Raw genomic sequence first — 24,845 nt, forward strand, 5'->3', positions numbered from 1 at the left:
TCACGAAGCTTGAAAAGTATGTAAACCTGTCCAAACAGTTCGTGATAACTAACTGTAGTAAGGAACGACCCGGCTCAATAGTAACCGAAACTATAAAAAACGGAAATTTGATACCAATAGTTACATTAAAAAAGTTGCATTTTGATACTGATTTTAAATATATAAGTTTCATCAAGTTTAGTCTTACCCATCAAAAGCTACGAGCCTGAGAAAATTTCCCTTATTTTAGAAAATAGGTGGAATCACTCCTTAAAAGTGATAGAATCTTAACGAAAATCACACCCTCAGATTCAGGGTATCAGAGAACCCTACTGTAGAAGTTTCAAGCTCCTAAGTTTTTTACTGTTTTTAAAAGTAGAGTTGAGAGAAAGAGTCAAATTTTAGCGTAAAGAGCGGGAAGTTAAGGAGGGAACAGCCCCTTTCATATACGGAGTAATTTCTGTTCGTTTTTAATTTTTTAATTTAGTTTTACTCATCAAAAGTTATGAGCCTGAAAAAATTGGCCTTATTTTGGAAAATAGGGGGATACACCCCCTAAAAGCTATAGGATCTTAACGAAAATCACACCATTGCATCCAGCAAATCAGAAAATTCTACTGTAGAAGTTTCAAGCTCCTATCTACAATTAAATAAAAAAAACAAGTTTTTTCAATTGAAAGTAAGGAGTGACATCGAAACTTAAAACGCACAGAAATTACTTCGTATATGAAAGAGGCTGCTTCCTCATCAACGCCCCGCTCTTTACGCTAAAGTTTGACTCTTTCTCTCAATTCTTCTTTCTAAAACAGTAAAAAACTTTAGCGTAAAGAGCGAGGCGTTGATGAGGAAGCAGCCTCTTTCATATACGAAGTAATTTCTGTGCGTTTTAAGTTTTGATGTCACTCTTTACTTTCAGTTGAAAAAACTTGTTTTTAATATAATTTAATTTCTGAACGTTTATGAATCAATGCATGTTTTGATTTTGGCTCTCCGCAGAGGAATAATCAAAACGAAATTTGTATTTTTTTTGTTTTTGGCTCAATGGCTTTCTCATAATTTTGATCGAATGATTTTGAGAAAAAAAGAGCGGGGGACGAAGCCTAGTTGCCCCCCGATTTTTTGGTCAATTAAAAAGGCAACTAGAACTTTTTATTTTTTACGAATCTTTTTATTGGTAAAAGATTTACGTAACTTATAAATTAGCTTACGTAAAGAACTTTTGTATTCTCATGTTTTCATTACATATATGAGGGGATTCGCCCCATCGTCAGTACCTCGCTCTTTACACTAAAGCTTAAATTTTATCCCAATTCATTGAGAATGACCCCCTGAATCACAAAAGCCGTAGAATAAGTAGTTGAAATTACCGAAAATACTTTAGCGTAAAGAGCGAGGTATTAGAAGGAGGTGAGCCCCTCATATGGGTAATAATTTCTGTTTGTTTTAAGTTTTATTGCTGTTCCGTACTTCCAGCTGAAAAAGCTTTTTCACTTTTATTTTTTAATTGTTTTTTTTTTAAATAATGCTAGTAAATCCTGATCTCCCTTCATGGAAATTTTCTTCTCCCATTACAAATTCTCGAAGGAAAGTTCCCCCAGCATATCCCCCTCTTCTCAACCCCTCCCCCAAACCAAAAAAATCCTCCTGAAAACGCCTGTATACTTCCCAATAACCATTACTATATGTAAGCACAGGTCAAAGTTTGTAACTTGTTGCCCCTCCCACGGGGACTGTGGGGGAGTAAGTCGTCCCCAAAGACATAGTTATAAGGTTTTTCAACTACGTTGAATAAAATGGCTATCTCAGAATTTTGATCCGTTGACTTTGGGAAAATAATTAGCGTGGGAGGGGGCCTAGGTGCCCTCCAATTTTTTTGGTCACTTAAAAAGGGCACTAGAACTTTTCATTTCCGTTAGAATGAGCCCTCTTGAAACATTCTAGGACAACTAGGTCGATACGATCACCCCTGGAAAAAAAAACAAAAAACAAATAAACACGCATCCGTGATCTGCCTTCTGGCAAAAAATGCAAAATTCCACATTTTTGTAGATAGGAGCTCGAAACTTCTACAGTAGGGTTCTCTGATACGCTGAATCTGATGGTGTGATTTTCGTTAAGATTCTATGACTTTTAGGGGGCGTTTCCCCCTATTTTCTAAAATAACGCAAATTTTCTCAGGCTCGTAACTTTTGATGGGTAAGACTAAACTTGATGAAACTTATATATTTAAAACCAGCATTAAAATGCGATTCTTTTGATGTAGCTATTGGTATCAAAATTCCATTTTTTAGAGTTTTGGTTACTATTGAGCCGGGTCGCTCCTTACTACAGTTCGTTACCACGAACTGTTTGAAAATGTGGAACTTACTATTTTTTGCCAGAAGACCGATCACGGGTGCGTGTTTACTTGTTTGTTTGTTTTTTTTCCAAGGGGTGATCGTATCGACCAAGTGGTCCTAGAATGTCGCGGGAGGGCTCATTCTAACGGAAATTAAAATTTCTAGTGCCCTTTTTAAGTGACCAAAAAATTGGAAGGCACCTAGGCCCCCTCCCACGCTCATTTTTTCCCAAAGTCAACGTATAAAAATTTTTAGATAACCGTTTTGTTCAGCATAGTCGAAAAACATAATAACTATGTCTTTTGGGCCGACTTACTCTCCCACAGTCACCGGGGGAGGGCTGCAAGTTACAAACTTTGACCAGCGTTTATGTACAGTAGTGGTTAGTTGGAAGTGTACAGACCTTTTCAGGGGGATTTTTTGGTTCGGGAGAGGGGGGTTGAGGGGAGGGGGCTACGTAGGAGGATCTTCTCTTAGAGGAATTTTTCATGGGAGAAGATAAATTCCATGGAGGGGGCACAAGATTTTCTAGCACTATTTTTAAAAAACAATGAAAAAATACATATGAAAAACTTTCTTAACTGAAAGTAAAGACCAGCATTAAAACTTAAAACGAACAGTGATTATTACGCATATGGGGGGTTCACCTCTTCTCAAATACCTCGCTCCTTATGCCAAAGTATTTCTAGTATTTTCAACTATTTATTCTACAGCCTTTGTGATTCAGGGGTCAATCTTGAAGAATTGGGACAAAATTAAAGGTTTAGTGTAAATGCGAGGTATTAACGAGGGGGCGAACCCCCTCATATACATTATAAAAATATAAGAATATAGAAGTTCGTTACGTAAGTTAATTTGTAAGTAAAATATATTTTTTACTAATAAAAAAGTTCATTCAAAATTAAATATTTATTTTGCCTTTTTTAGTAATCGAAAAATTGGAGGACAACTAGGCCTCCTCCCCCACCCTTTTTCTTAGAATCATCTGCTCAAAACTAAGAGAAAGCCATTTAGCAAAAAAAATTAATACACAAATTTCGTTTTAATTAACCATTTCCTGAGAGCCAAAATCAAACATGAATTAATTCAAAAACGTTCCGAAATTAAATTAAAAAAAAAAAGTTTTTTTAACTGAAAGTAAGGAGCGACTTAAAAACTTAAAACGAACAGAAATTACTCTGTATATGAAAGGGGCTTTTCCTCCTCAACGTCTCGCTCTTTACGTTAAAGTTATTTACTGTTTTATAAAGTGGAATTTAGAGAAAGAGTTAAACTTTAGCGTAAAGAGTGGGACGTAAAGAGGGGGGAACAGCCCCTTTCATATACGGAGTAATTTCTGTTCGTTTAAAGTTTTAACGTCGCTCCTTACTTTCAGTTGAAAAAGTTGTTTTTTTATGTAATATACTTAAGAAAACGATGATGGTTATCACCATCTTTTGAGTTCTTATGCTCCAGCAGCCATCCTTCGACCCACTCTTCTACATTTTCCCCGTATAATCGCTGGTTACATAGATTAAAGAACCTCTTCTTCACCGATTAGTGGTATCAGTAAAAAAGGTTTTATGAGAATGCTTAGATAGGTAAATTCTATGAAACCACATGTAAAATAATCTGTAAGACAAATACCCAGTAATCATAAAAGTTTAAAAATTTTTAATTTTTAGTTTTGTTTCAGCTGCCCCTTTAAAAAATGTCTAATAGAGGTGCTTTCAAAAATCTTTTTTTTTCTTAAAGAGTGCGGTTTCACCTAAGTTCTAAGTTTTTACTCAATTGAGAATTTTCAAACCCATTTCAACTGTTTTGAGAAATTATTAAATTCATACGACAACAGGTTTTTGAAACTTTGAGTAGTTTAAGGACTGACTACAAGTTTTTGCACGTAGGATGGGGAGGGAGTTTTTCTAGTGTTAATGTCACAAAAAAAATCTGAATTTTCTGTATTATTTCGAAAGCATAAAAACCTATCAGAACCCAACTGCTCGAGACAATGAAAGGTTAATGAAAGCGATTTATTTTTCGGTAGAAGCTCGATACCAAGAATGTAGAATTCTAATATGAAGAATGTATATGAAATGTAGAATAATAAAAGTTATAAAATCCTTATGAAAAACTCAAAATCAGATTCAGTGTATCAGAAACTCTTGTTGTAGAGGTTTTGAGCTTTTATCTGCAAAAACGTGGAATTCTATATTTTTTGCCACAAGAAAGAACATGGATGCTTGTTTATTTGTTTTTTTTTTCGGTTTTTGTTTCTTTCCCAGTAGTGATCATATTGACCCAGTGGTCATATAATGTCGCGAGAGGCCTGATTGGGGGAGAAGGTTACGTGGGAGGATCTTTCCGCGGAGGAATTTATCATGGGGGAAGAGAATTTCCATCTAGGGGGAGTTGGATTTTCCAGCATTATTTAAAAAAAAACAAAGATAAATTAAATTAAAAATAATAAGTTTTTTCAACTGAAAGTAAGGAGCAACATTAAAACTGAAAACAAATAGAAATTATTACGCATATGAGGGGGGTCTTCCCCTCTTCAATACCTTGCTCTTTACGCTAAAATATTTTTAGTAATTTCAAAAGAGCTTTTTATTCTAATTATACGGCTTTTGTGATTCAGGGGTCGTTCTTAAAGAATTGGAACAAAATTTGAATTTAGCGTAAAGAGCGAGGTATTGATGAGGGACTAATCCTCTCATATACATAACAAAAATATACGAATATTTAAGTTCGTTACGTAAGTTAGTTCTTAAGTTACGTACATTTATTACTAATAAAGACGTTCGTAAATAAAATTAAAAATTCTAGTGCTTTTTATTCTAATTAAATGGCCTTTGTGATTCAGGGGTCATTCTCAAAGAATTGGAACAAAATTCGAGCTTTAGTGTAAAGAGCAAGGTATTGACGAGGGGCTAACCCCCTTATATATGTAATAAAAATATACGAACATAGAAGTTCGTTACGTAAGTTAATTTGTAAGCTACACATGATTATTACTAATAAAAACGTTCGTAAATAAAATTAAGAGTTCTAGTGGCCTTTTAAAGTAAAAAAAAAACTGGAGGGCAGCTAGGCCTCAACCCCTAACCCTTTTTCTCTAAATCGTCCGATAAAAACTTGGAAAAAGCCATTTAGCCAAAAAAAAGTTAAGTTAATATGCAAGTTTCGTTTTAAATATTCATATACGGTGAGCCAAAAACAAAACTTGCATTAATTCAAAAACGTTTAGAGATCAAAAATAAAGAAACTAGTTTTTTTTAACTGAAAGTAAGGAGCGACATTAAAACTTAAAACGAACAGAAATTATTCCGTATATAAAAGGGGTTGTCTCCTCCTCAACGCCCCACTCTTTACGCTGAAGTTTGACTCTTTCTCACAACTCAACTTTTTAAAACAATAAAAAAATTTAGCGTAAAGAGCGGGGTGTTGAGGACAGGACAGCCCCTTTCATATACGGAATAATGTCTTTTCGTTTTAAGTTCGAATGTCGCTCCTTATTTTTAGTTAAAAAAAATTTTTTTTATTTAATTGTTAATTAGATAAGACTCGGCCCAATAATAACAGAAATGCTGAAAAAATTAGATTTTAATGAATATTGACAAATAAAAGGTATTGTATTTTTATGCTGATTCAAACTATGTAAAATTCATTTATGAATGAATGAAAGAACTTTATTACCCGTAAAAGTATAAAAAACACAAAGTACGGAGTATGATAAATAAACAAAAACAAAGACAGTAAACAGCGAAGAAAAAAAATTCAAACTAACAATAGACAACATGGACTAATTAAGCAGTAATTACGTGTTACTATAATTTAGTGTTACGTGTTTTAGCTTTACAAGTTTAGTGTTACGCATCAAGAACTAGGAGTCCGAGAAGATGTACCTGATTTTTGAAAAAAGAGGGAGGCACCCTCAAAAATCAAGCGATCTTAATCAAAATCATCCCGTTAGATTCAGCATATCAGAGAGCCCTGCTGGAGAGGAATTCAAGCTTTATCTACAAAAATGTGGAATTTCGTAATTTTTGCCAGAAAAAAGTCACGGATGCATGTTTTTTTCAGGGGTGATCGTATCAAACAATATTCCTAGAAGATTGGGAGAGGGCTCATTCGAACGGAGATCAAAAGCTCTAGTTCCCTTTAAAGTGACCACAAAAAGATGGACTTGTCCCTCTCGCTCTCTCTCGGCTTTTTTTCCCGAAGATATCCGGTCAACATTTTGAGATAGCCATTTGATTCGTTATAGTTGAAGGGCTAAATAACTATGCCTTTGCAGATGGCAAGACCCCTTAGCCCTTGGGAAAAGGGTAGTAAGTTACGCATTTTCCCATTGTTCATATGTAGTGTTTGTTATTGGCATATATAAAGCATTTGGAGAATATTTTACAGAGAGGGGGGATTTTCTAGGGGAAGAACTTTTTTTGGGTTGAAAGTTTCTGGGGCGAGTTCTTAAGGAGAATTTTACATCGTAGGGGGATTCCTACGAATCCCCCCATCATGAATCAGAAAACGGTCAGAAATTAAATGTAAAAAGTTTTTTGAACTAAAAGTGAGGAGAAAAATCAAAGCTTAGACGAACATAAATTACTCTACACATGAAGGGGCTGCCCCTTCCTCAGCCCTTATTCTTTACTCTAAATTATGACTTTTTTTCATAACTCTTTATGAGAGACTGCTCAAACACAAACAAGGGTCATTGCCTCATACTTAGTGTGCAATTTAATCTTGGAAAGTAAGCTCTGTTTTTGTCTTCGCTGAATTCTTTTCCTCCAAAATATTATTTTGGTTGTTCCCCTCATCCTATTTGTTTTGTACCAGATTTGGTAAATCCAACCAATCTGGAACTCTTTCTTTTATCATAAAACCTTCATATTTTCTTTTAAAAATTCAAACTGTTTTAGAAGAATAATAGTAGTTGCATGCAAAGAGAAAACATTGTAAAGGAAAGAATATCTCATTTGCAGAGATCTTCAAAATGAAACAGTTAGGATTGAGCCACAGAGAAAAGTGAATCAGTGGATTTTGTTTGACACACTTGTCCCTTTGTGTCCCCTTTTTAAATCTCTTCTGAATAGGGAAAAGGGGAAGTTTTTTTATTTACTATGCTGTGATAATACATATCTTAAAAAAAAGTATTACCTAAAGTGCTTTTTTGTGCTTATATTTTCCTAAGAATTAGATAAAAAAACAAGTTTTTTTTAACTGAAAGTAAGGAGCGACATTAAAACTTAAAACGAACAGAAATTACTTCGTACATGAAACGGGCTTTTCCTCCTCTACGCCCAGCTCTTTGCGCTAAAGTTTGACTCTTTCTCTTAACTCTACTTTTTAAAACATTAAAAAAACTTTAGCGTAAAGAGCAGGGCGTTGAGGAGGAAATGCCCCTTTTGTATACGGAATAACTTCTTTTCGATTTAAGTTCGAATGTCGCTCCTTACTTTTAGTTTAAAAAAACTTGTTTTTTATTTAATTTCTGGAAGTTTTTGAATTAATGCAAGTTCTGATTTTGGCTCTCCGCACATAAATAATTAAGACGAAATATACATATTAATTATTTTTTTCCGAAATGGCTTTCTCATAGTTTTAATCGGAAGAAATTAAGAAAAAGAGCGAGGGAGGAGGCCTAGTTGCCCTCCATTTTTTTGATTACTTAAAAAGGCAACTAGAACTTTTAATTTTTTACGAATGTTTTCATTTGTAAAAAATATACGTAACTTACGTAAGGAACTTCTATATTCGTATGTTTTTATTGCATATATGAGGGGGTTTACCCCCTCATCAATACCTCGCTCTTTACACTAAAGCTTAAATTTTGTCCTAATTCCTTAAGAATGACCCCTCAGTCACAAAGGCCGTAGAATAAATAGTTGAAATTCCTAAAAATATTTTAGCTTAAAGAGCGAGGTATTACGAGGAGGTAAACCCCTCATGTGCGTAATAATTTCTGTTCGTTTTAAGTTTTAATGCTGCTCCTTACTTTCAGTTGAAAAAACTTTTCATTCAATTTCTGACTGAAATTGATTTTCAGATCAATTTCAAAGAAACTTCAAAGAAAAACTCAAAGAAAAGAAACTTTTCAATTTCTTTATTTTTTTTAGGTAATGCTAGAAAATCCTGCGCCCTCTTCGTTGAAATTCTCTTCCACCATGACAAATTCCTCCTTGGAAAGATCCTCCCACGTAACCCCCCTCAAAATTCCCCGCCCCCTAAACCAAAAAAATCCCCCTGAAAACGTCTGTACACTTCCCAATAACCATTATGTAAACACAGGTCAAAGTTTGTTACTTGCAGCCCCCCCACGGGGACTGTGGGGGTGTAAATCGTCCCCAAAGATATAGTTATTAGTTTTTTCGACTATGATGAATAAAATGGCTATCCTTTTATGAAAAGATAGCCGGATCAGAATTTTGATCCGTTGACCTTGGGGAAAGAATGAGCGTGGGAGGGGGCCTAGGTGCCGTCCAATAATTTTCGTTAGAATGAGCCCTCTTGCGACATTCTAGGACCACTGAGTTGATACTATCACCCCTGAAAAAAAAACACAAATAAACACGTATCCGTGATCTGTCTTCTGGCAAAAATGGTAAATTCCACATTATTGTAGATAGGAGCTTGAAACTTCTACAAAAGGGTTCTATAATACGCTGAATCTGATGGTCTTATTTTTGTTCAGATTGTATGACTTTTAGGGGGCGTTTTCTCCTATTTTCTAAAATGAGGCAAGTTTTCTCAGGCTCGTAACTTTTGATGGGTAAGACTAATCTTGATGAAACTTTTATATTTTAAATCAGCATTACAATGGGATAGTTTTGATGTAACTATTTGTATCAAAATTTCATTTTTTAGAGTTTCGGTTACTATTGAGCTGGGTCGCTCCTTACTACATTTTCACCTTACTACAACATAATTTTCACCCAAAAACTTTTATTTTTATTTGATAAAAACTTTTATTTTAATTTTTGGTAAAACTAATTGAAATCTCTTTCAAGATTGTTTTGACAGGAAATATAACAGTTGAAATTTAGCATCTAACTACTGATTTATATATGTTTAAGCAGTAATGTTGAAACTTAAAATTAGCAGAAGCAATATTATACATTAAGAAGCGGACGGTCAATTACCCAAGCCCCACTCTTTATGCTAGATTTGGACAAGTACCCTTAGGAAAACATTTTAAAGGTAAACATTTAGGCAGGTAGCACTTGTAAGTATTTTATTTACCAATTACCTCCAAAAAATTTGAAAGGAAAGTTTTATTATTTAGAGCCATTGGGAATATATATGCCCTATCATCCTGTGATAATGCTAATTTTTTTTTTTTTTTAGTTTATCTTTTATAACATTACTCTTAAGCAAGAGCGTTTATTCTCCGCCACTGGAGAATAAAACAGCCAGTTTAGCGTAAAGAGTTGGGGCTTGATGGGGTGGCACCCCATTTTGTTTAAATGGGGATTTCTGTTCGTTTAAAAGTTCATATAGATCTTAGTTATTATGAAAAAATTATAGTTTTTATATAATTTTTATTGTTTGGTAATTTCATATTCAATATTGTCTGGGTTTTACATGTAACTTCGAGAATATATGACATTGTTTGTTAATGATTTTTCTGCTAGAAAAGCCATTTCTACAATAAGATAAGAGCTGTTACCCCACATTTTCACTCATAGTACATCTTTAGTCCAAATACATTCCTTGAAATGAAGGCATTGGCCTAGAGTCAAGTTCTTAGACTTAAAATATTAGGTTTTTATCATAAATAGATATAATGACCCTATCCTAATTGCTGGAGTACAGCTGTGTAACGGTAGATTCCTGTTCATACTATTGAATAAACAGTCCACTCTGTCGTTCTTTCCTAGTCGAAGATTAAACCTGTGTTGTTTATATTTTAGTGCTATGTAGTCTATAAGAGCCCCTAAACTACTGCATTCTCTTGTTTGGTATATTTTTGAATTTAGATATTTTTCACTCAGATCATGGTTGCAGCAATAGCTACAGCCTGGTAAAGAGCAAAAACTAAAAGTCGAAAGCATGACTTTGTTGAAATGAAACAACAAAATTATGATTTTTAATTATGACTATAATTTTTTTTATTATTTTGAAATAGAGCCAAAAGCCTCCAAACGAAGCTTCAATTTGAAATAAAAATATTTGTTAGAAATTGTCATTGTCGGAAAGTCTTAACTGGAGTTTACTGTCCCTAATCTTGAAAAACAACAAACATCACATTTTTGTATGGGTGACGCTTATTTTACTTTTTGCCAGTACTAACAATTTACTGGAAGATGGTAAGGATTGTTGAGCCAAATGACTGTGGAAATTGCACTTTTTGTGGCTATCTCGAAAGTGAAGATTGCTAGGATAAGGAAAATATTTTACTAAAATTGCCGTCGCTGAATGCCCTTATTTAACTGATTACAGTCCCCTATCTTTGGATTTTCTGGTAACCCATTAAAGAAAAAATCTTTTGGCACATCCTCACCAAAATTTCAAGTACGTGTTTTAAAAGTATACATAAGTGGAACAATAGTAACTATGACACAAACACAAGAGAACAATAATTTTAAATTGCCAAAGCAAATTTTCCAGGACTTCAAAAAGATCCTGAGATCTCTCAAAGATGAATAGAGGCTAAATCGAAACAAGAAGGACAGTAGCTAAATTACAATTTTAGTTACCCTTGACCAAAACTTACATTCCCCCTTGAAAAAAAAGTATCTTTATTCTTTTCATTGATAGAAATGAGGTTTTCTTTTTTTTGCCAGCACTAAAAGGCTAAAAGAAATTTTAAAATTATAGAAATTTTAGTAAATGTTTACTTTCGTTCCAAGTGCTCTAAATGCGCATTACTGGATATAGCAAAATTCTGATGATCTCATATTGTTTCTTTGTCATTATTAGAGAAGCGCATCCATTTCTTAGGTTCTAAAATCCCCCTCCAACGAGATTAAAAATGCGTAAAGTGGGCTAGCTTACAGGTAACATGACTTATAGAGCGATAAACCTTTGTTTAATAAACCTCATTTTTTTTAAATTTTATCTGTTTGTTGAATAAATATAGGATACAGACCTCGCCCCACTGCCCGCGGGGCTCATGGACTAATAAGCTTTGTTCTATACGTAATGTTACCTGTAAGCAATCCCACTTTATGCATTTTTAGTTTGCCTCATGGAGGAGGAGGGTGAACCAAAAATGGATGCGCTTCTCTAATAATGACAAGGAAAAAATATTTAATCAACAGAATCTTGCTATATGAAGTAATACGCACTTTAGAGCACTTGGAACGAAAGCATACATTTGCCGAAATTTTTAGGGCTCATTCGTAAGCTAGTGTTAAGATTATAGACGTAATGTAGCTTCAGAGTTCACATAATAAATTGAAATATTTCGTTGTATAGAAAGTTATGACTGGATTTTCAGAGTTTATATCATGGTGTGGTAGCTCTTTATTTAAATTTATACTAAAGTATGTTTCTACATTTTAAAATTTATATTACTAGCTGTCGTTGCTACAGCTGGTGAAATCAATGAATTGCCTTGAAAATCAATCTTGCTTTTTTCATTAAGTTTAATGGCTTATCATTTACGAAAGGAATTTCTCTTCATTTTTTACTCGAAAATTTGAGGTAATTTAAAGTTTATGCAAAAAATGTATCGACTTCAAAGCTCAATGGATCGATATCAAGATTTTAAAGAGCCCCAAATAGAGGTCTAATATTTTTGAAGGCTTTGTAAAGACTGTTGGGCTTTTAAAACATCATTCTAGATTTTCTTATGCGTGGGTTTTGAGTTTTCAGTAAAACCCTAGTTATGCATATTCCTAAAAATATAAATACAAATAAATAAATCAACAAATAAATCATTTGTATTGGTTTTACAGAAATATTTTGTATAGGCTGAAAAGGAAAAGAAATGGTTTGTTTTGAATTCTGCTTTTAACGTTTTCTTCCGTTAGAAAAAACGTGTTTTTTTATTCATTAATAACCATGGGAGATTCTATTATTGTCTCTATCATTGGCTAAGATTGGGGTTGATATTGTTAATTTTTTGACAATGCTAAGAAACAATTTTCTAAAGCATCACTTTTAGTTTTGCAGCATTTCTGGACTTAGATACTGTTTTTTCAGTTTAATTTTGGAACATTCAGTATTCTTTTTCGACAGGGTTTTGGTTAGGTAAGAAAGTGCTGAAATTAAAACAATTAACTATAATATCCTTATGAAAATAAAAAATTTTAAATTTTCAATTTTTATTGATTTTTTTTATCAATCTGTATTTTAACTAAGATAAAATATGCATTGCTGGTATATTTTGAGAACACCTAGGCAAATATGTGGCACAAAATTCAGAAATATGCACAAATTAGGAGATCGCTTTAAAAAGACCTAAGGTAGGCAATATTTAACTTTGTTTTTTTATATTATATGCATTTTAAGGTCGATTTGAGACATGTTGATGAAGACAAAGAAAGATCTCGCGTTGTCAATGTTGGAGTTGACCTTTCAGAATTTTACATGTCTGTGGAATGGGACATTCTTGATGTACCAGCTGTCAGGTAGGCTTCATTTTGAAGATTGAAATAACTTAATGAACTATGGCTTCATTCGGTTCAACAGCAACAGCAACATAGACGAAGTCGACAACTGGGCTTTTTTGTCTAATTTTATTGAAAAAATGTTAGACAAATGTTGTATTTAATTTTTGCATAGATTTTAAACAGATTGTTAAATCGTAGACGTCCTCAAATGGGATTAATAGAAGCAACAAGATATGATTTAAATGGAATTGGAGCTTTGTGGGGAAGAGTAATCAGTGAAGTAAATATGCAACTTTGTTGAGATCGAGTGGCTTGATGGTACGATGAGCCGTCAGCACTTGTGGTAAACGCAGATCTTCTCAATTAATAATGGTATACAGCGGGAAGAATTTGCCAATTAATACATTTATATCATAAATGGGCAAAGTTATTGATTCTGGTTTTTATTTGAACATTGTGGAATCATCAACATTTCGAAAGCTTTGTATTAAAAAGAAGAAAGATATTTTACTCTAAGTTTGAGGGAAATGTCCTATAGCGTTGGTAATTCAAAATATTGATGATAGTGAGGATGGTAGATTGCACGTCTTCTCCTAATTACTATTCTGGACATCTTCCTTAACAAACATAAATACGTCTGTATATTAGTTTCTGCCTACTAATAATGAAAAAAGAAATTATTTCCCCAGCTATTACATAGTCCGTTTCGACACAATTCAAGATCAAATTAAATAAAAAAAACAAGTTTTTGTAACGGTAAGTAAGGAGCGACTTTAAAACAAAAAATGAACAGAAATTACTCTGTATATGAAAGGGGCTTTTCCTCCTCAATGCCTCGCTCTTTACGCTAAGGTTTGACCCTTTCTCTTAACTCTACTTTTTAAAACAGTAAGAAACCTTAGCGTAAAGAGCGGGGCGTTGAGGAGGAAAAGACCCTTTCATATACGGAGTAATTTCTGTTCGTTTTAAGTTTTAATGTCGCTCCTTATTTACCGTTACAAAAACTTGTTTTTTTATTTAATTTCTGGACGTTTTCGAATTAATACATGTTTTGATCTTCCCTCTCCGCCCATAAATAATTAAAACGAAATTTGCATATTAATTAATTGTAATTAACCGGAAGATTTGAGAAAAAAGAAGTGAAGGAGAAGGCCTAGTTGCCCTCCAAGTTTTTGATTGCTTAAAAAGCAACTAAAAAATTTTAATTTTTTATAAAAGTTTTCATTGGAAAAAAAATATACGTAATTTACGAATTAACTTACGTAACGAACTTCTATATTCGTATGTTTTTATTGCGTATATAAGGGGGTTCAACCCTGGTCGATACCTCGCTCTTTACACTAAAGCTTAGATTGCGTCCCAATTCCTTAAGAATGACCTCTGAATCACAAAGGCCGTAGAATAAATAGTTGAATTTACTAAAAATACTTTAGCGGAAAGAGTGAGGTATAACAAGGAGATAAACCCCTCATATGCGTAATAATTTTTGTTCGTTTTAAGTTTTAATGCTGCTCCTTACTTTCAGTAGAAAAAACTTTTAATATTTATTTTTTCATTGTTTTTTCAAATAAAGCTAGAAAATCCTGCGCCCCCTTCATTGAAATTCTCTTTTACCATGAGAAGTCTCTCCATGGAAATATCCTCCCACGTAACCCCCTCCCCCCTTCAACTCTCCCCCTAAACCAAAAAATCCACCAAAAACGTCTGTACACTTCCCAGTAACCATTACTATATGTAAACACAGGTCAAAGTTTTCAACTTGCAGCCCCTCCGTCTCTAAAGTCGTCTCTAAAGACATATTTATTTGGTTTTTCGACTATGGTGAATAAAATGGCTATCTCAGAATTTTTATCTGGTCACTTTGGGGAAAAATGAGCGTGGGAGGGGGCCTAGATGCCCTCCAATTAAGATTGTATGACTTTTAGGGGGTGTTTTCCCCTATTTTCTAAAATGAGGCGAATTTTATCAGGCTCGTAACTTTTGATGGGTATAACTGATCTTGATGAAACTTGTATATTTAAAATCAACATTAAAATGCGATTCTTTGTATGTAACTATTGATATCAAAATTCCATTTTTTAGAGTTTCGGTTACTATTGAGCCGGGTGACTCCTTACTATAGTTCTTTACCACTAACTGTTTGACAGGTAAATTTTCATTTTTTCTTCATGATGTCAAATATTTTAAGCCTGGCTTATTGAGAACAGTAAAATGAAGAGAACAAGCATAATTCAAGTTTTAATACTACAGAAGTGTATTACTACATTAAAAATCATGGGCTAAAATAGTTCGTCTTAGCAGATTCAAAGCATGCAATTATTTCCAGCATGTTACTATGACCTTTGGGAATGTACTACTTTATTTACTGTTACTTAAGACGAGGCACATGCGATTCAGCCGAAACTTGCAACAAGAAGCTGCCGGACCAGGTGCTTCCAAATTAATAAATCCTTTAACAGCAGTCCAATGAGTTGAAGCCATGACTTTTCCCACTTGTGGCCATGTTTTCGGAAACCGCCTAGTAGTTCAAAGTCCTTCCTCACGAAATTCTGTCGTGGTTTGATCTGGCTTCTCGGTTTTTCTTCCAAGAGAAGGAAAGCACTACAGTAAGGACCTAGCGTGTTAGGGTTACCACTGGATGTCGCATTACATGACCAAGCCACTTGAGGCGTATTTTCTTGGTCATGTAGGACGTTGTAATCTTTAATCCGCGCATCTTCATGAGCTGGTAGTTGTTGTTTCGTTGTAAACATAAAATGTTGCAAATTGCTCTTAGATATTTTCGGTCTAGAACATGTAGTTCTTGTTCTTCTTCTGCATTTAGTGGTCGGGTCTCACCGCCATGTATCAGTAAGGAGTGTACGTATGCCGAGTACATTCTGAGTTTCTTTTTGAGTTCAATTTCTTGTTTTGGCCATAGGGGTCTACGTAATACCTTGGATCTCGTGTAATGTTCTAACCTTAGCATCTATAAGTGATGCTAGATATTTAAACTCTTTGGGTGTTTCAGTGCTCTATTGAGCTGTGTAAGTGAGTTGATGTCATTCTCAGTTGATAGGTATTTAGTTTTCGGGGTGCTGATGGGGAACCCTGCAATATCTGCCGTAGCTGCCGCTATTTTTATTATTTCTCAAACGCTTACTACGGATTCAGATATCAGAGTAACATCATGAGCATATTAAAGTTCAGCCGCACTTTCTTCAGCTAGAAATACCACGCCATCATCTTCGTTCTGTGCTTTCTCATAATCCCATCTACTATGAAATTGAAAACATTTGGGGACGCTAGAAAGCCTTGGCGAACATCCATTCAAAGAGTTCTGTCAGTTAGCAATATACTTGAATGCTACTCTTTATATCTTCATAATATGCTTTGAGCAGGTCAACCAATCTAGTTGGGACACCATCTTCAGGCATTATATTCCATAAGATAGGCCGGAGTATAGTGTCGAATTTAGGAACGAAGTTGAGAAAGATGGCAATGGTGTCTTGTCTGTGAATGAATCGATGGTAGAGGTGGAGATGCAGAGTGAAAATCTGATTAGCACACATCATCCCCGAGCAGACATCAGCTGTGTTATTGCTAAATAAAATAAATTATTGCTTATGACAGAGTTTTTTGATTTTATTGGAAATACCAGTATTAATTTCTTTAAACGTGAATGTTAACAATAAGTTTTCCATTTACCTCTCAACTGAATCATAAGAATCACTGTTGCGTAGCTTGGCCTAGCTAGAATTAATGCTAGAGTCCACTCAAATGCATGAATTTGATGCTTTCTAAATAAACTACACAACTTTTAAATGCTGGAATTGTTCGTCCTCTTGATCATAAACATAGAAACTGATTCTAATCGAATTTTCTCTATCTCGTTGCGCAACATAATATAAGATTTCACATTCAAAGTTGTTGTGTTGTTCCTATGGGGATTCTAGACCAACTTTTAGATTTTGAATCTTAAATCGGATCTTTCAAAATATTTTTTTTTACGGTTCGTATCTATACTATGTATTTTATTAACACCTTTCTAATATTAAAAAAAAACTAACGTTTAATTAAAAGCTGAGAATGTTCACCGTCCAAATAATAAGAGAAAAACGCCTCAAGCAATACAAACAATTAAAAAAAGAACTCGTCTTTCTTCCTCTGAATTTCTTTCCAGATGTGTATGTATTTTGATTAATTTCTCTCTTCCTTTTTCATTCTCTTAATTTGGATTAAGAAAAATAATGGCTGAAAGGCTGGGTTATAGCAGTATTTATTGCGCTTTGAAAATTGTTTCCTTAGTAACAGATTTTTGACTGATTTATTTCAAGTCAGTATTTTCCTTATTTTTGAGTAACATGGAGAATTTCCATATCCTTTACACTTCAATAACGATCAAAATTTATTTTTAAAATATCTCTTGCTTTCTTTTTGATATTTTAATTAAACTGTTTTCGTAGCTTTTTTTCTTATATCGTGATCAGTTGTCTCTAGCTTAGTTATGGTAAAAGTAAATCTCTGAGAGTCTTTGTAGGGTAAACCAGGACACAAAGAAAAAAGTTCACCTAATGTTTGAAAATTGTCCAGTAGTTAGATTGAAACAAGTAAATAATTTCTAAGACCACACTGGCTAAGCATGAAAAGATGAGAAAAAATTCAAGAAGAAGAAAAAAACATGGTGCACTCGTGGTGATCTTTGCACTGAGGACGGCTGAGATAAAGTCTCGGCCGAAATATTTGCATTGCATTTTCACTTTTTCACTTACTGGATTTATCCTCATTTTTTCTTCTTCTTGATGTTCTATTGTCGAATTGAAACAAGCTAATATGTAATTTGACTCACTGTTGGGGGAAAAGATTGTTTTAAAAAAAGTAAAAATCATATTTTTCAAGTGTTATAAATGGTAAAGACAAAAAAACAAAATGAAAATGTCCTTGCCCCCCCCCTAAAAAATCTTTTTAGGGGACACGTTTTATTGGAGTCCTCTAGAACACGCCCCTTCCTCTTAAATACAAGAGATAAATATTGCAATTGTATATGAGATGAAAATTTTGTCTTCATGGTTTCTAGCAAATACATCTCTGAGTCTGTATATACATATAAAGTTCGTGTGAAGCTCAGATACTTTGTGGCCGTGACCTGGGGTCAAATAGAAAGTATGACGACTTCAAATAGCAGTGGAATTGGTTAAAAATTTCAATTAAGGGAAACTTTAAAAAACAGCGACGAAGATCACACAGCCTTTCCATATCAAACAAACACAAAGTAGGAACAATAGGGATTTTTTTCAAGACAGTGGAAATATGCACTGAATTAAATTCCACTGTCTTGGAAAAAAGAAACAAAAATTCACTACTGTTTATAATTTGTGTACATTTTAAGGGACATTTTGTCATTTATAGAAAACTGGAAATTTCAGGGATGAAGTAAAATTGAAGCCTTCGATAGATTGGGATGTATGATGTGCTGGCCCAAGGGGACTTGGTAGTGTGGTGGTTTGTTTATTAATATTAGCAATAGTATAGGAGTTGTTCTCAGAAGTGGGCTTAATTAAGTTCGTTCTTAATCTGACTCATATGTGGGTCAGAGAGAGGGTTTCCAGAATCTGGTTATCAGGATATCAAATACAAGAAAAATATTCAAATCTCAATAAAAATTGATAGGAAGTAAAAGCTTGTGTTGTAACTGTGTGTTGAGACCGCTGAATGCAACCAGTGGGCTCTGTGAGTTATTATTAACTTTTTTCAACAAGGTGTTTCGTATTGATGGAGTTGTTACAGCAACTTTGGAAGGAGGTCATTCGACTGGAAATTGAAAGTTCTAGTGCCTTTTTTAAGAGTCAAAAGTGATTGGAGGGCAGCCGGTCCCCCTCCCTAGTCTATTTTACCTAAAAGACATCAAATCACAATTTTGAGATAGCCATTTTGTTCAACAGAATCGAAAGGCCCAATAACTATGCCTCAGGGAATGTCGAAGTCCCCCCCCCAATAGGTCTCGGGGGCAAGGGCGCTAAAATATGTGATTCCACCATATTTTACGTATAGTATCTGTTGTTGGAAGAGGGGGTAGGTTGGACCCTTATTGTCCGAAAAGGATAAGAATATTCAGGTGAAGCTTTCAGAAAGCGTTGAGGGAAGTTTTGAACCAAATCTACACACAAGATTTGCAAGCACGTATCTCAGGAATGGCTTAGGGGATTTAACTGATACTTTCAGGGAATTAAGGGGGATGATCAATTCACCAAAAGACAATATATGCACGCTAATACTACTACTACTGGCACTACTACTTCTATTACAACTATTAATTCTACTACTGTTAGTACTATTTCTACTGCCATTATTACTACAGCTACAACTACTACTAATACTATTACAACTACTACTAATACTACTACCGCCACTATAGCACTACACCTACTACTTTTATTACAACTACTTCTAAGGCTGGGGATATTAAGATGCAAATTCTAAGAAGTGCTGAGGGGGATTTTCAACTAAATCAAGCAACACTATTTGCAAATAGATTATCGAGCATAAAGAGCATAGCAGCAATATCTAGGGAGCAGGAGTATTAAGTTGAAACTTCCAGGGCATAATAAGGGTTATTTTCAAAATATAAAAAAGGCAATTTGTGCATACGACTACTGTAACTAATATTGGTGCTACTACTACTACTACTACTACTACTACTACTACTACTACTACTACTACTACTACTACTACTACTACTACTACTACTGCTACTACTACTACTTTTACTACTACTATTACCAGGGGCGTAGTTCAAGCATTTTTATTGGGTGAGGTAGCAAGAAGGGGTCCATATCCAGATGCTCAATGGGGATGGGAAATCCGTCAGGGGAAAGCAGGGGCAGTTCAGGCTTCTACAATTTGCTAATACTTACAGCAAGTATTAAGTATTATTATATAAATATTACAGTAAGTTACTGCCAACTACGACCTCTAATTTATTTTTTGAAGATAAAATTTCAGACACTACAAGATCTTCATAGTTTATTCATCCACATTAACAAAGAACTAAATAAATAAAATAACACTTTCGCGCTGGAGATAACCTATGAGGGTTTGCGGTCGCGCGAAAGTCCACGTAACTACTTACGAATTAACTTGACTGTCTTCTTAAATTTAAACTATTAAATTAAAATTATTATAAATAAACCAAAAATAAATAAATTATAAGATATACATATGAAAAAAAAATAGATAAGTAAATAAGTAACTGAATTAAAAATAATAATTGATAAATAAAAATATAAAAGAAAAATAATAATAATAATAGCAAATCCAGTCTCCGCCACTCTTAAATGCACAAAACCCCCTCCTTTCCCCCCACCCTGCCCCCAATCCCATCTTAGCCCCTGCCCACCCTTACATTTCCAGGTCCTCTTCCCCCCTACCCAACCTACCAGCCATAATAAAATTTAACAAATTCCCTCCAAAAAATAATCTTTTAAATTGTTTTTAAACTGAGATACGTGTTCCGCCGCTCTAATGGTCAGTGGTAGCTTATTCCATACAGATGGACCCAGATGTTTCATTAAAAATGAAAACCTGGTACAACGACGCAAATCAGCCACTGAGGCCCCAGGTATTTCATTAAAAATGAAGACCACAACGCAAATCAACCACTATATTATCACTTTGCATAGTTCCATAATTATGCAGGCCACTATTAATTTGGTAAAAACTCTTAAAAACATCAGGGGTTAAATCATTCTTAAACTGAAACACAAATACTGCAGCTCGGTAATATCTTATCTGACGTACATTAAGGACCTTCAGGGACCTAAAACAAGTACAGGTGTCATGTGCATCATGGACATGTTTACCGACTGTTCTAACACCTTTATTTCGTAGAGCTTGTACTCTTCTATAGTTGCGTAAGAAGTTACTGCTCCATAGGAGATAACCGTAGGAGATATGAGGATAAACCAACCAATAATATATAGTTAGAAGGATTCTTTGAGGGATAAAGTGTTACAGACTTTGAAGTATGCCTATCTCACGGGCAATTTTTGATGAAATTGTGTCCCTGTGACATTTCCATGCCAGATGGCAATCAAAATAAAAACCGAGGTAGTGGATATTTATAAATGATTATAAATGTTAGATTATTTATTTGCACCCCTGAAATCCCTGCACCCAGGGTGAGTGCCCCTCAACCCCTTTCCTATGAAACCACCTGTGGGGAAAGGGGTGTTGACTTGGTAAAACACAAGCCTAAATATGTTTTAAGGACGTCTGAAAAATCTAATGATTCTGTTCCGAATTTTCTCCCGTTAATCTAAGGGAAAATCAAGTCTCTTTGTTGAAAGGGACCATCACAAGTATGAGCCAAAGTTGTGGCTGGACCATTAATCGGATCGAGTTTGTTAAATAATTGGTCAAAGTTGAGCTGCTTTCAATGTTAAGAGCCGAAAGCTTGGCCATCTTACATCGCTTGGCCAACGGACGCGCTTATTCCGAATGAATAATTAATAATAATTAATTAATTAATAATCAAAATTAATTATTTACAGAATGTGTCCCAGGATGGGAGAGTACAGCTGTCCCAATCCTGGGACCACAAGTGCATGCGCTCTTCCACCTGATGGGGGGGGGGATATGTCAAGTGTTTAAAAGTAAAGATAGCTCGCCTAAGTTTCTAATAGTTATATCTTTCTTCAAGCGATACCGAAGAAAAGCTACGATTTAGTAAACATGTTATTCAATTAAATTCCAAAACATCACAAAATACATAAATAAACAATGTACATGTATCAAAACATAAATTAAGTAGTAAACTCAGCAAGAGCTATGGCTGTCAGCAATGAGTTGCTGCAGATGACAGAAGTATAAGTAAACAAGCTTTCGAGTGGGCAATGGAGAGTTTTATAAGTTCAGCTTTTTTACCAGCTTTACACTTAATATTAAAGTGCATATCCTCCGTCAGCCCCATGCATCACACCATTCAGTTGCATGTGATTTGAAAATGACGTCTTAGCCAATCAAAAGGTATGTATTTTAGATTTTACATGGCCAGCAGTGTTTTGTCCTATTTTTCTTCGTCACTATTGAGGGAGTAGAACATCATAGGCAGCTGTTTAAGGACTCATAAAAGCTCATTATTTTATCTTATGAGTTTTTTATATGTAAGACTTGACAAGGCCGTCATAAAGTGTCGCATGGTAATACTAAAAGCACAATTTGGGTAACATTTTCGGAATGAAAAGGCTGGGCCGGAAACATGGACATCATAGAGAGCTAATTATGGCCACATATGAACTACTTTTTATATTTAATTACTTGTTATAAATTTGACTTAATAAGTCAATTATAAAGTGGCAAATGGCACTCAAAAACTGCCTTTTGGATTGTTTTTTCATTAAAAAAAAATGTATATATATCAAAAAAGGGTGGTGTCCAATGAAAAAACTCGCCCGAAAAATATCACCCCTACCCCTACGGAAATTCTCCTCCATGAAGAATCTCCCATGAGGTTTTTATTATATTTGAAATAGCGATAACATTTTTAACGTAAAACAGTCGAAAAAAAATTGTGAATTATTAACTTACTCGTTGAGCATTGTTTGATTAAGAATATCCAAAAAATCTGAACAATTCTTGGCAGCATTGCGGTAAAAACCTCACTTTAAATAAAATTTATCAGAGATGCCAATTGGATGGGAAAAATTGACACCTAGAGTTTGAAAATTACCCCCTAGAATTCTAGAAAAATTATACAAAAGTTTAATTTATGTATTCCACTTCACCGAGCGAAGCTCGGTCTCCTACTGCAGAATGTTAAAATAGATGAAAAATTAATAATGAATATTGTTTGGTACAGCTTATATGTTAGCATAAGGTTTCTGCATTGTGGGAAAAATATACATATTTTGTTCGGATTCGCTTTATCCTACTTGAAGCGGACATTTCGTATAGCATGCTGATGCAGAGATAAATGTCAAAGAAGTAGCACTGGCGTTACGTCAAATGCGACTGGCGTTACGTGAAATGCAGCAGACATTTCGCATACCTGATACAGAGATAAATGTCAAAGAAGTAGCACTGGCGTTACGTCAAATGCGACTGGCGTTACGTGAAATGCAGCAGACATTTCGCATAGTATGCTGATGCAGAGATAAATGTCAAAGAAGTAGCACTGGCGTTACGTCAAATGTGACTGGCGTTACGTGAAATGCAGCAGACACTTCGCATAGTATGCTGATACAGAGATAAATGTCAAAGAACACTGGCGTTACGTCAAATGCGACAGGCGTTACGTAAAATGCAACAGACATTTCGTATAGCATGCTGATACACAGATAAATGTCAAAGAAGTAGCACTGGTGTTACGTCAAATCCGACTGGCGTTACGTGAAATGCAACAGACATTTCGTATAGCATGCTGATGCAGAGATAAATGTCAAAGAAGTAGCACTGGCGTTACGTCAAATGCGACTGGTGTTACGTGAAATGCAACAGACATTTCGTATAGCATGCTGATGCAGAGATAAATGTCAAAGAAGTAGCACTGGCGTTACGTCAAATGCGACTGGCGTTACGTGAAATGCAACAGACATTTCGTATAGCATGCTGATGCAGAGATAAATGTCAAAGAAGTAGCACTGGCGTTACGTCAAATGCGACTGGCGTTACGTGAAATGCAACAGATATTCCACACAGCATGCTGATGCAGAGATAAATGTCAAAGAAGTAGCACTGGCGTTACGTCAATTGCGACTGGTGTTACGTGAAATGCAACAGACATTTCGTGTAGCATGCTGATGCAGAGATAAATGTCAAAGAAGTAGCACTGGCGTGACGTCAAATGCGACTGACGTTACCTGAAATGCAACAGACATTTCCTGTAGCATGCTGATGCAGAGATAAATGTCAAAGAAGTAGCACTGGCGTTACGTCAAATGCGACTGACGTTACGTGAAATGCAACAGACATTTCGCATAACATGCTGATGCAGAGATAAATGTCAAAGAAGTAGCACTGGCGTTAGATGAAATGCAACTAATAACAGTAATATTCCTCAGTGCATCTATGTCAATTAATTTTTTGAAGCTGGTTAAAATAAATATTTAGAAAAGTGAAGAAAGTATTGTATAGTATGGTATTGTTCTACATTCATGGCTGATGCAGCATCTGAATCCAAAACGCAAGGAGTAGGACTTTATCTGCGCTTACTAGGAGTTGCAATTACAAATACAAGAATTTGAGCTCTATTGGAGATTTGATTTAAATAGTGGAGGTAAAACATTAAAACAATTAAATTATCCCTGGAGCAGAAACCCCCCTACTATCTTCTCTGACTAAACTACGACCAATTTGACCTATGTAGGTACAGTACGAATATTATTGTAAATAGCACTAGATCTCCTTTTTTTTGATAATTTCTTTTTCCTTTTTTTCAATGAAAAAAAGCCTTGTTTTCAGGGATATCTTGTTTTTTTAGTGATTCCATTTCTGTCATATTTGCAGATGTAGAGGATGTATTCACATCCATTTTTGAAAGTTATAAAACAAGAAAACCTTATCTTGAACTTATAGATTTTAGGAAGTAAAAGACCCTTAACAATCAGGAAAAAATTTTGACCTGAGCAAACTTTGCAAAACCGGAAGTATAGTATGTTTTTTTGCCATTTTTCCATCAACTAGGTTCCCCTAATTACTTGATTGTAAGGTTTCGAAGGCGCAATATTTGTATAAATATGAATGTAGAGAACAGTAGGAAGTGCAATGGACCCCTATTTTTTTGTGTTTTTTACATATAAAAAACGAGGATCGATTAATTGAAACAAAATTATCTGATCAAAGTAAAGAACTAAGTTAAAACCTAAAATGAGCAATAGTTTCAAGTTACTTCATAAATATTTCTCCAAATTATGTGGGGGGGCAACTGCTCTCTTGCCCCTCTAAACGACATCACTGGCTATTGCTACTACTATGATACTACTTCTTCCAAGGCTAAGGGTATAAAAGGGAATATTTC

The 24,845-nt window shown here is 34.7% G+C and overlaps 1 protein-coding gene across 1 annotated transcript in view; it reads left to right on the plus strand.

Annotated features, from left to right (window-relative positions):
* LOC136030844 (acetylcholine receptor subunit alpha-like) overlaps window positions 1-24,845 on the plus strand; it is a 131,661-nt gene that overhangs the window by 54,743 nt on the left and 52,073 nt on the right. Inside the window, exon 5 of the mRNA XM_065709889.1 lies at window positions 12,753-12,871. Coding sequence (XP_065565961.1) covers window positions 12,753-12,871 — 119 coding nt within the window. The remainder of the gene's footprint in view (window positions 1-12,752; window positions 12,872-24,845) is intronic.

This window comes from Artemia franciscana, chromosome 9 (genome assembly GCF_032884065.1).
Source record: "Artemia franciscana chromosome 9, ASM3288406v1, whole genome shotgun sequence".
Lineage (NCBI taxonomy): Eukaryota > Metazoa > Arthropoda > Branchiopoda > Anostraca > Artemiidae > Artemia > Artemia franciscana.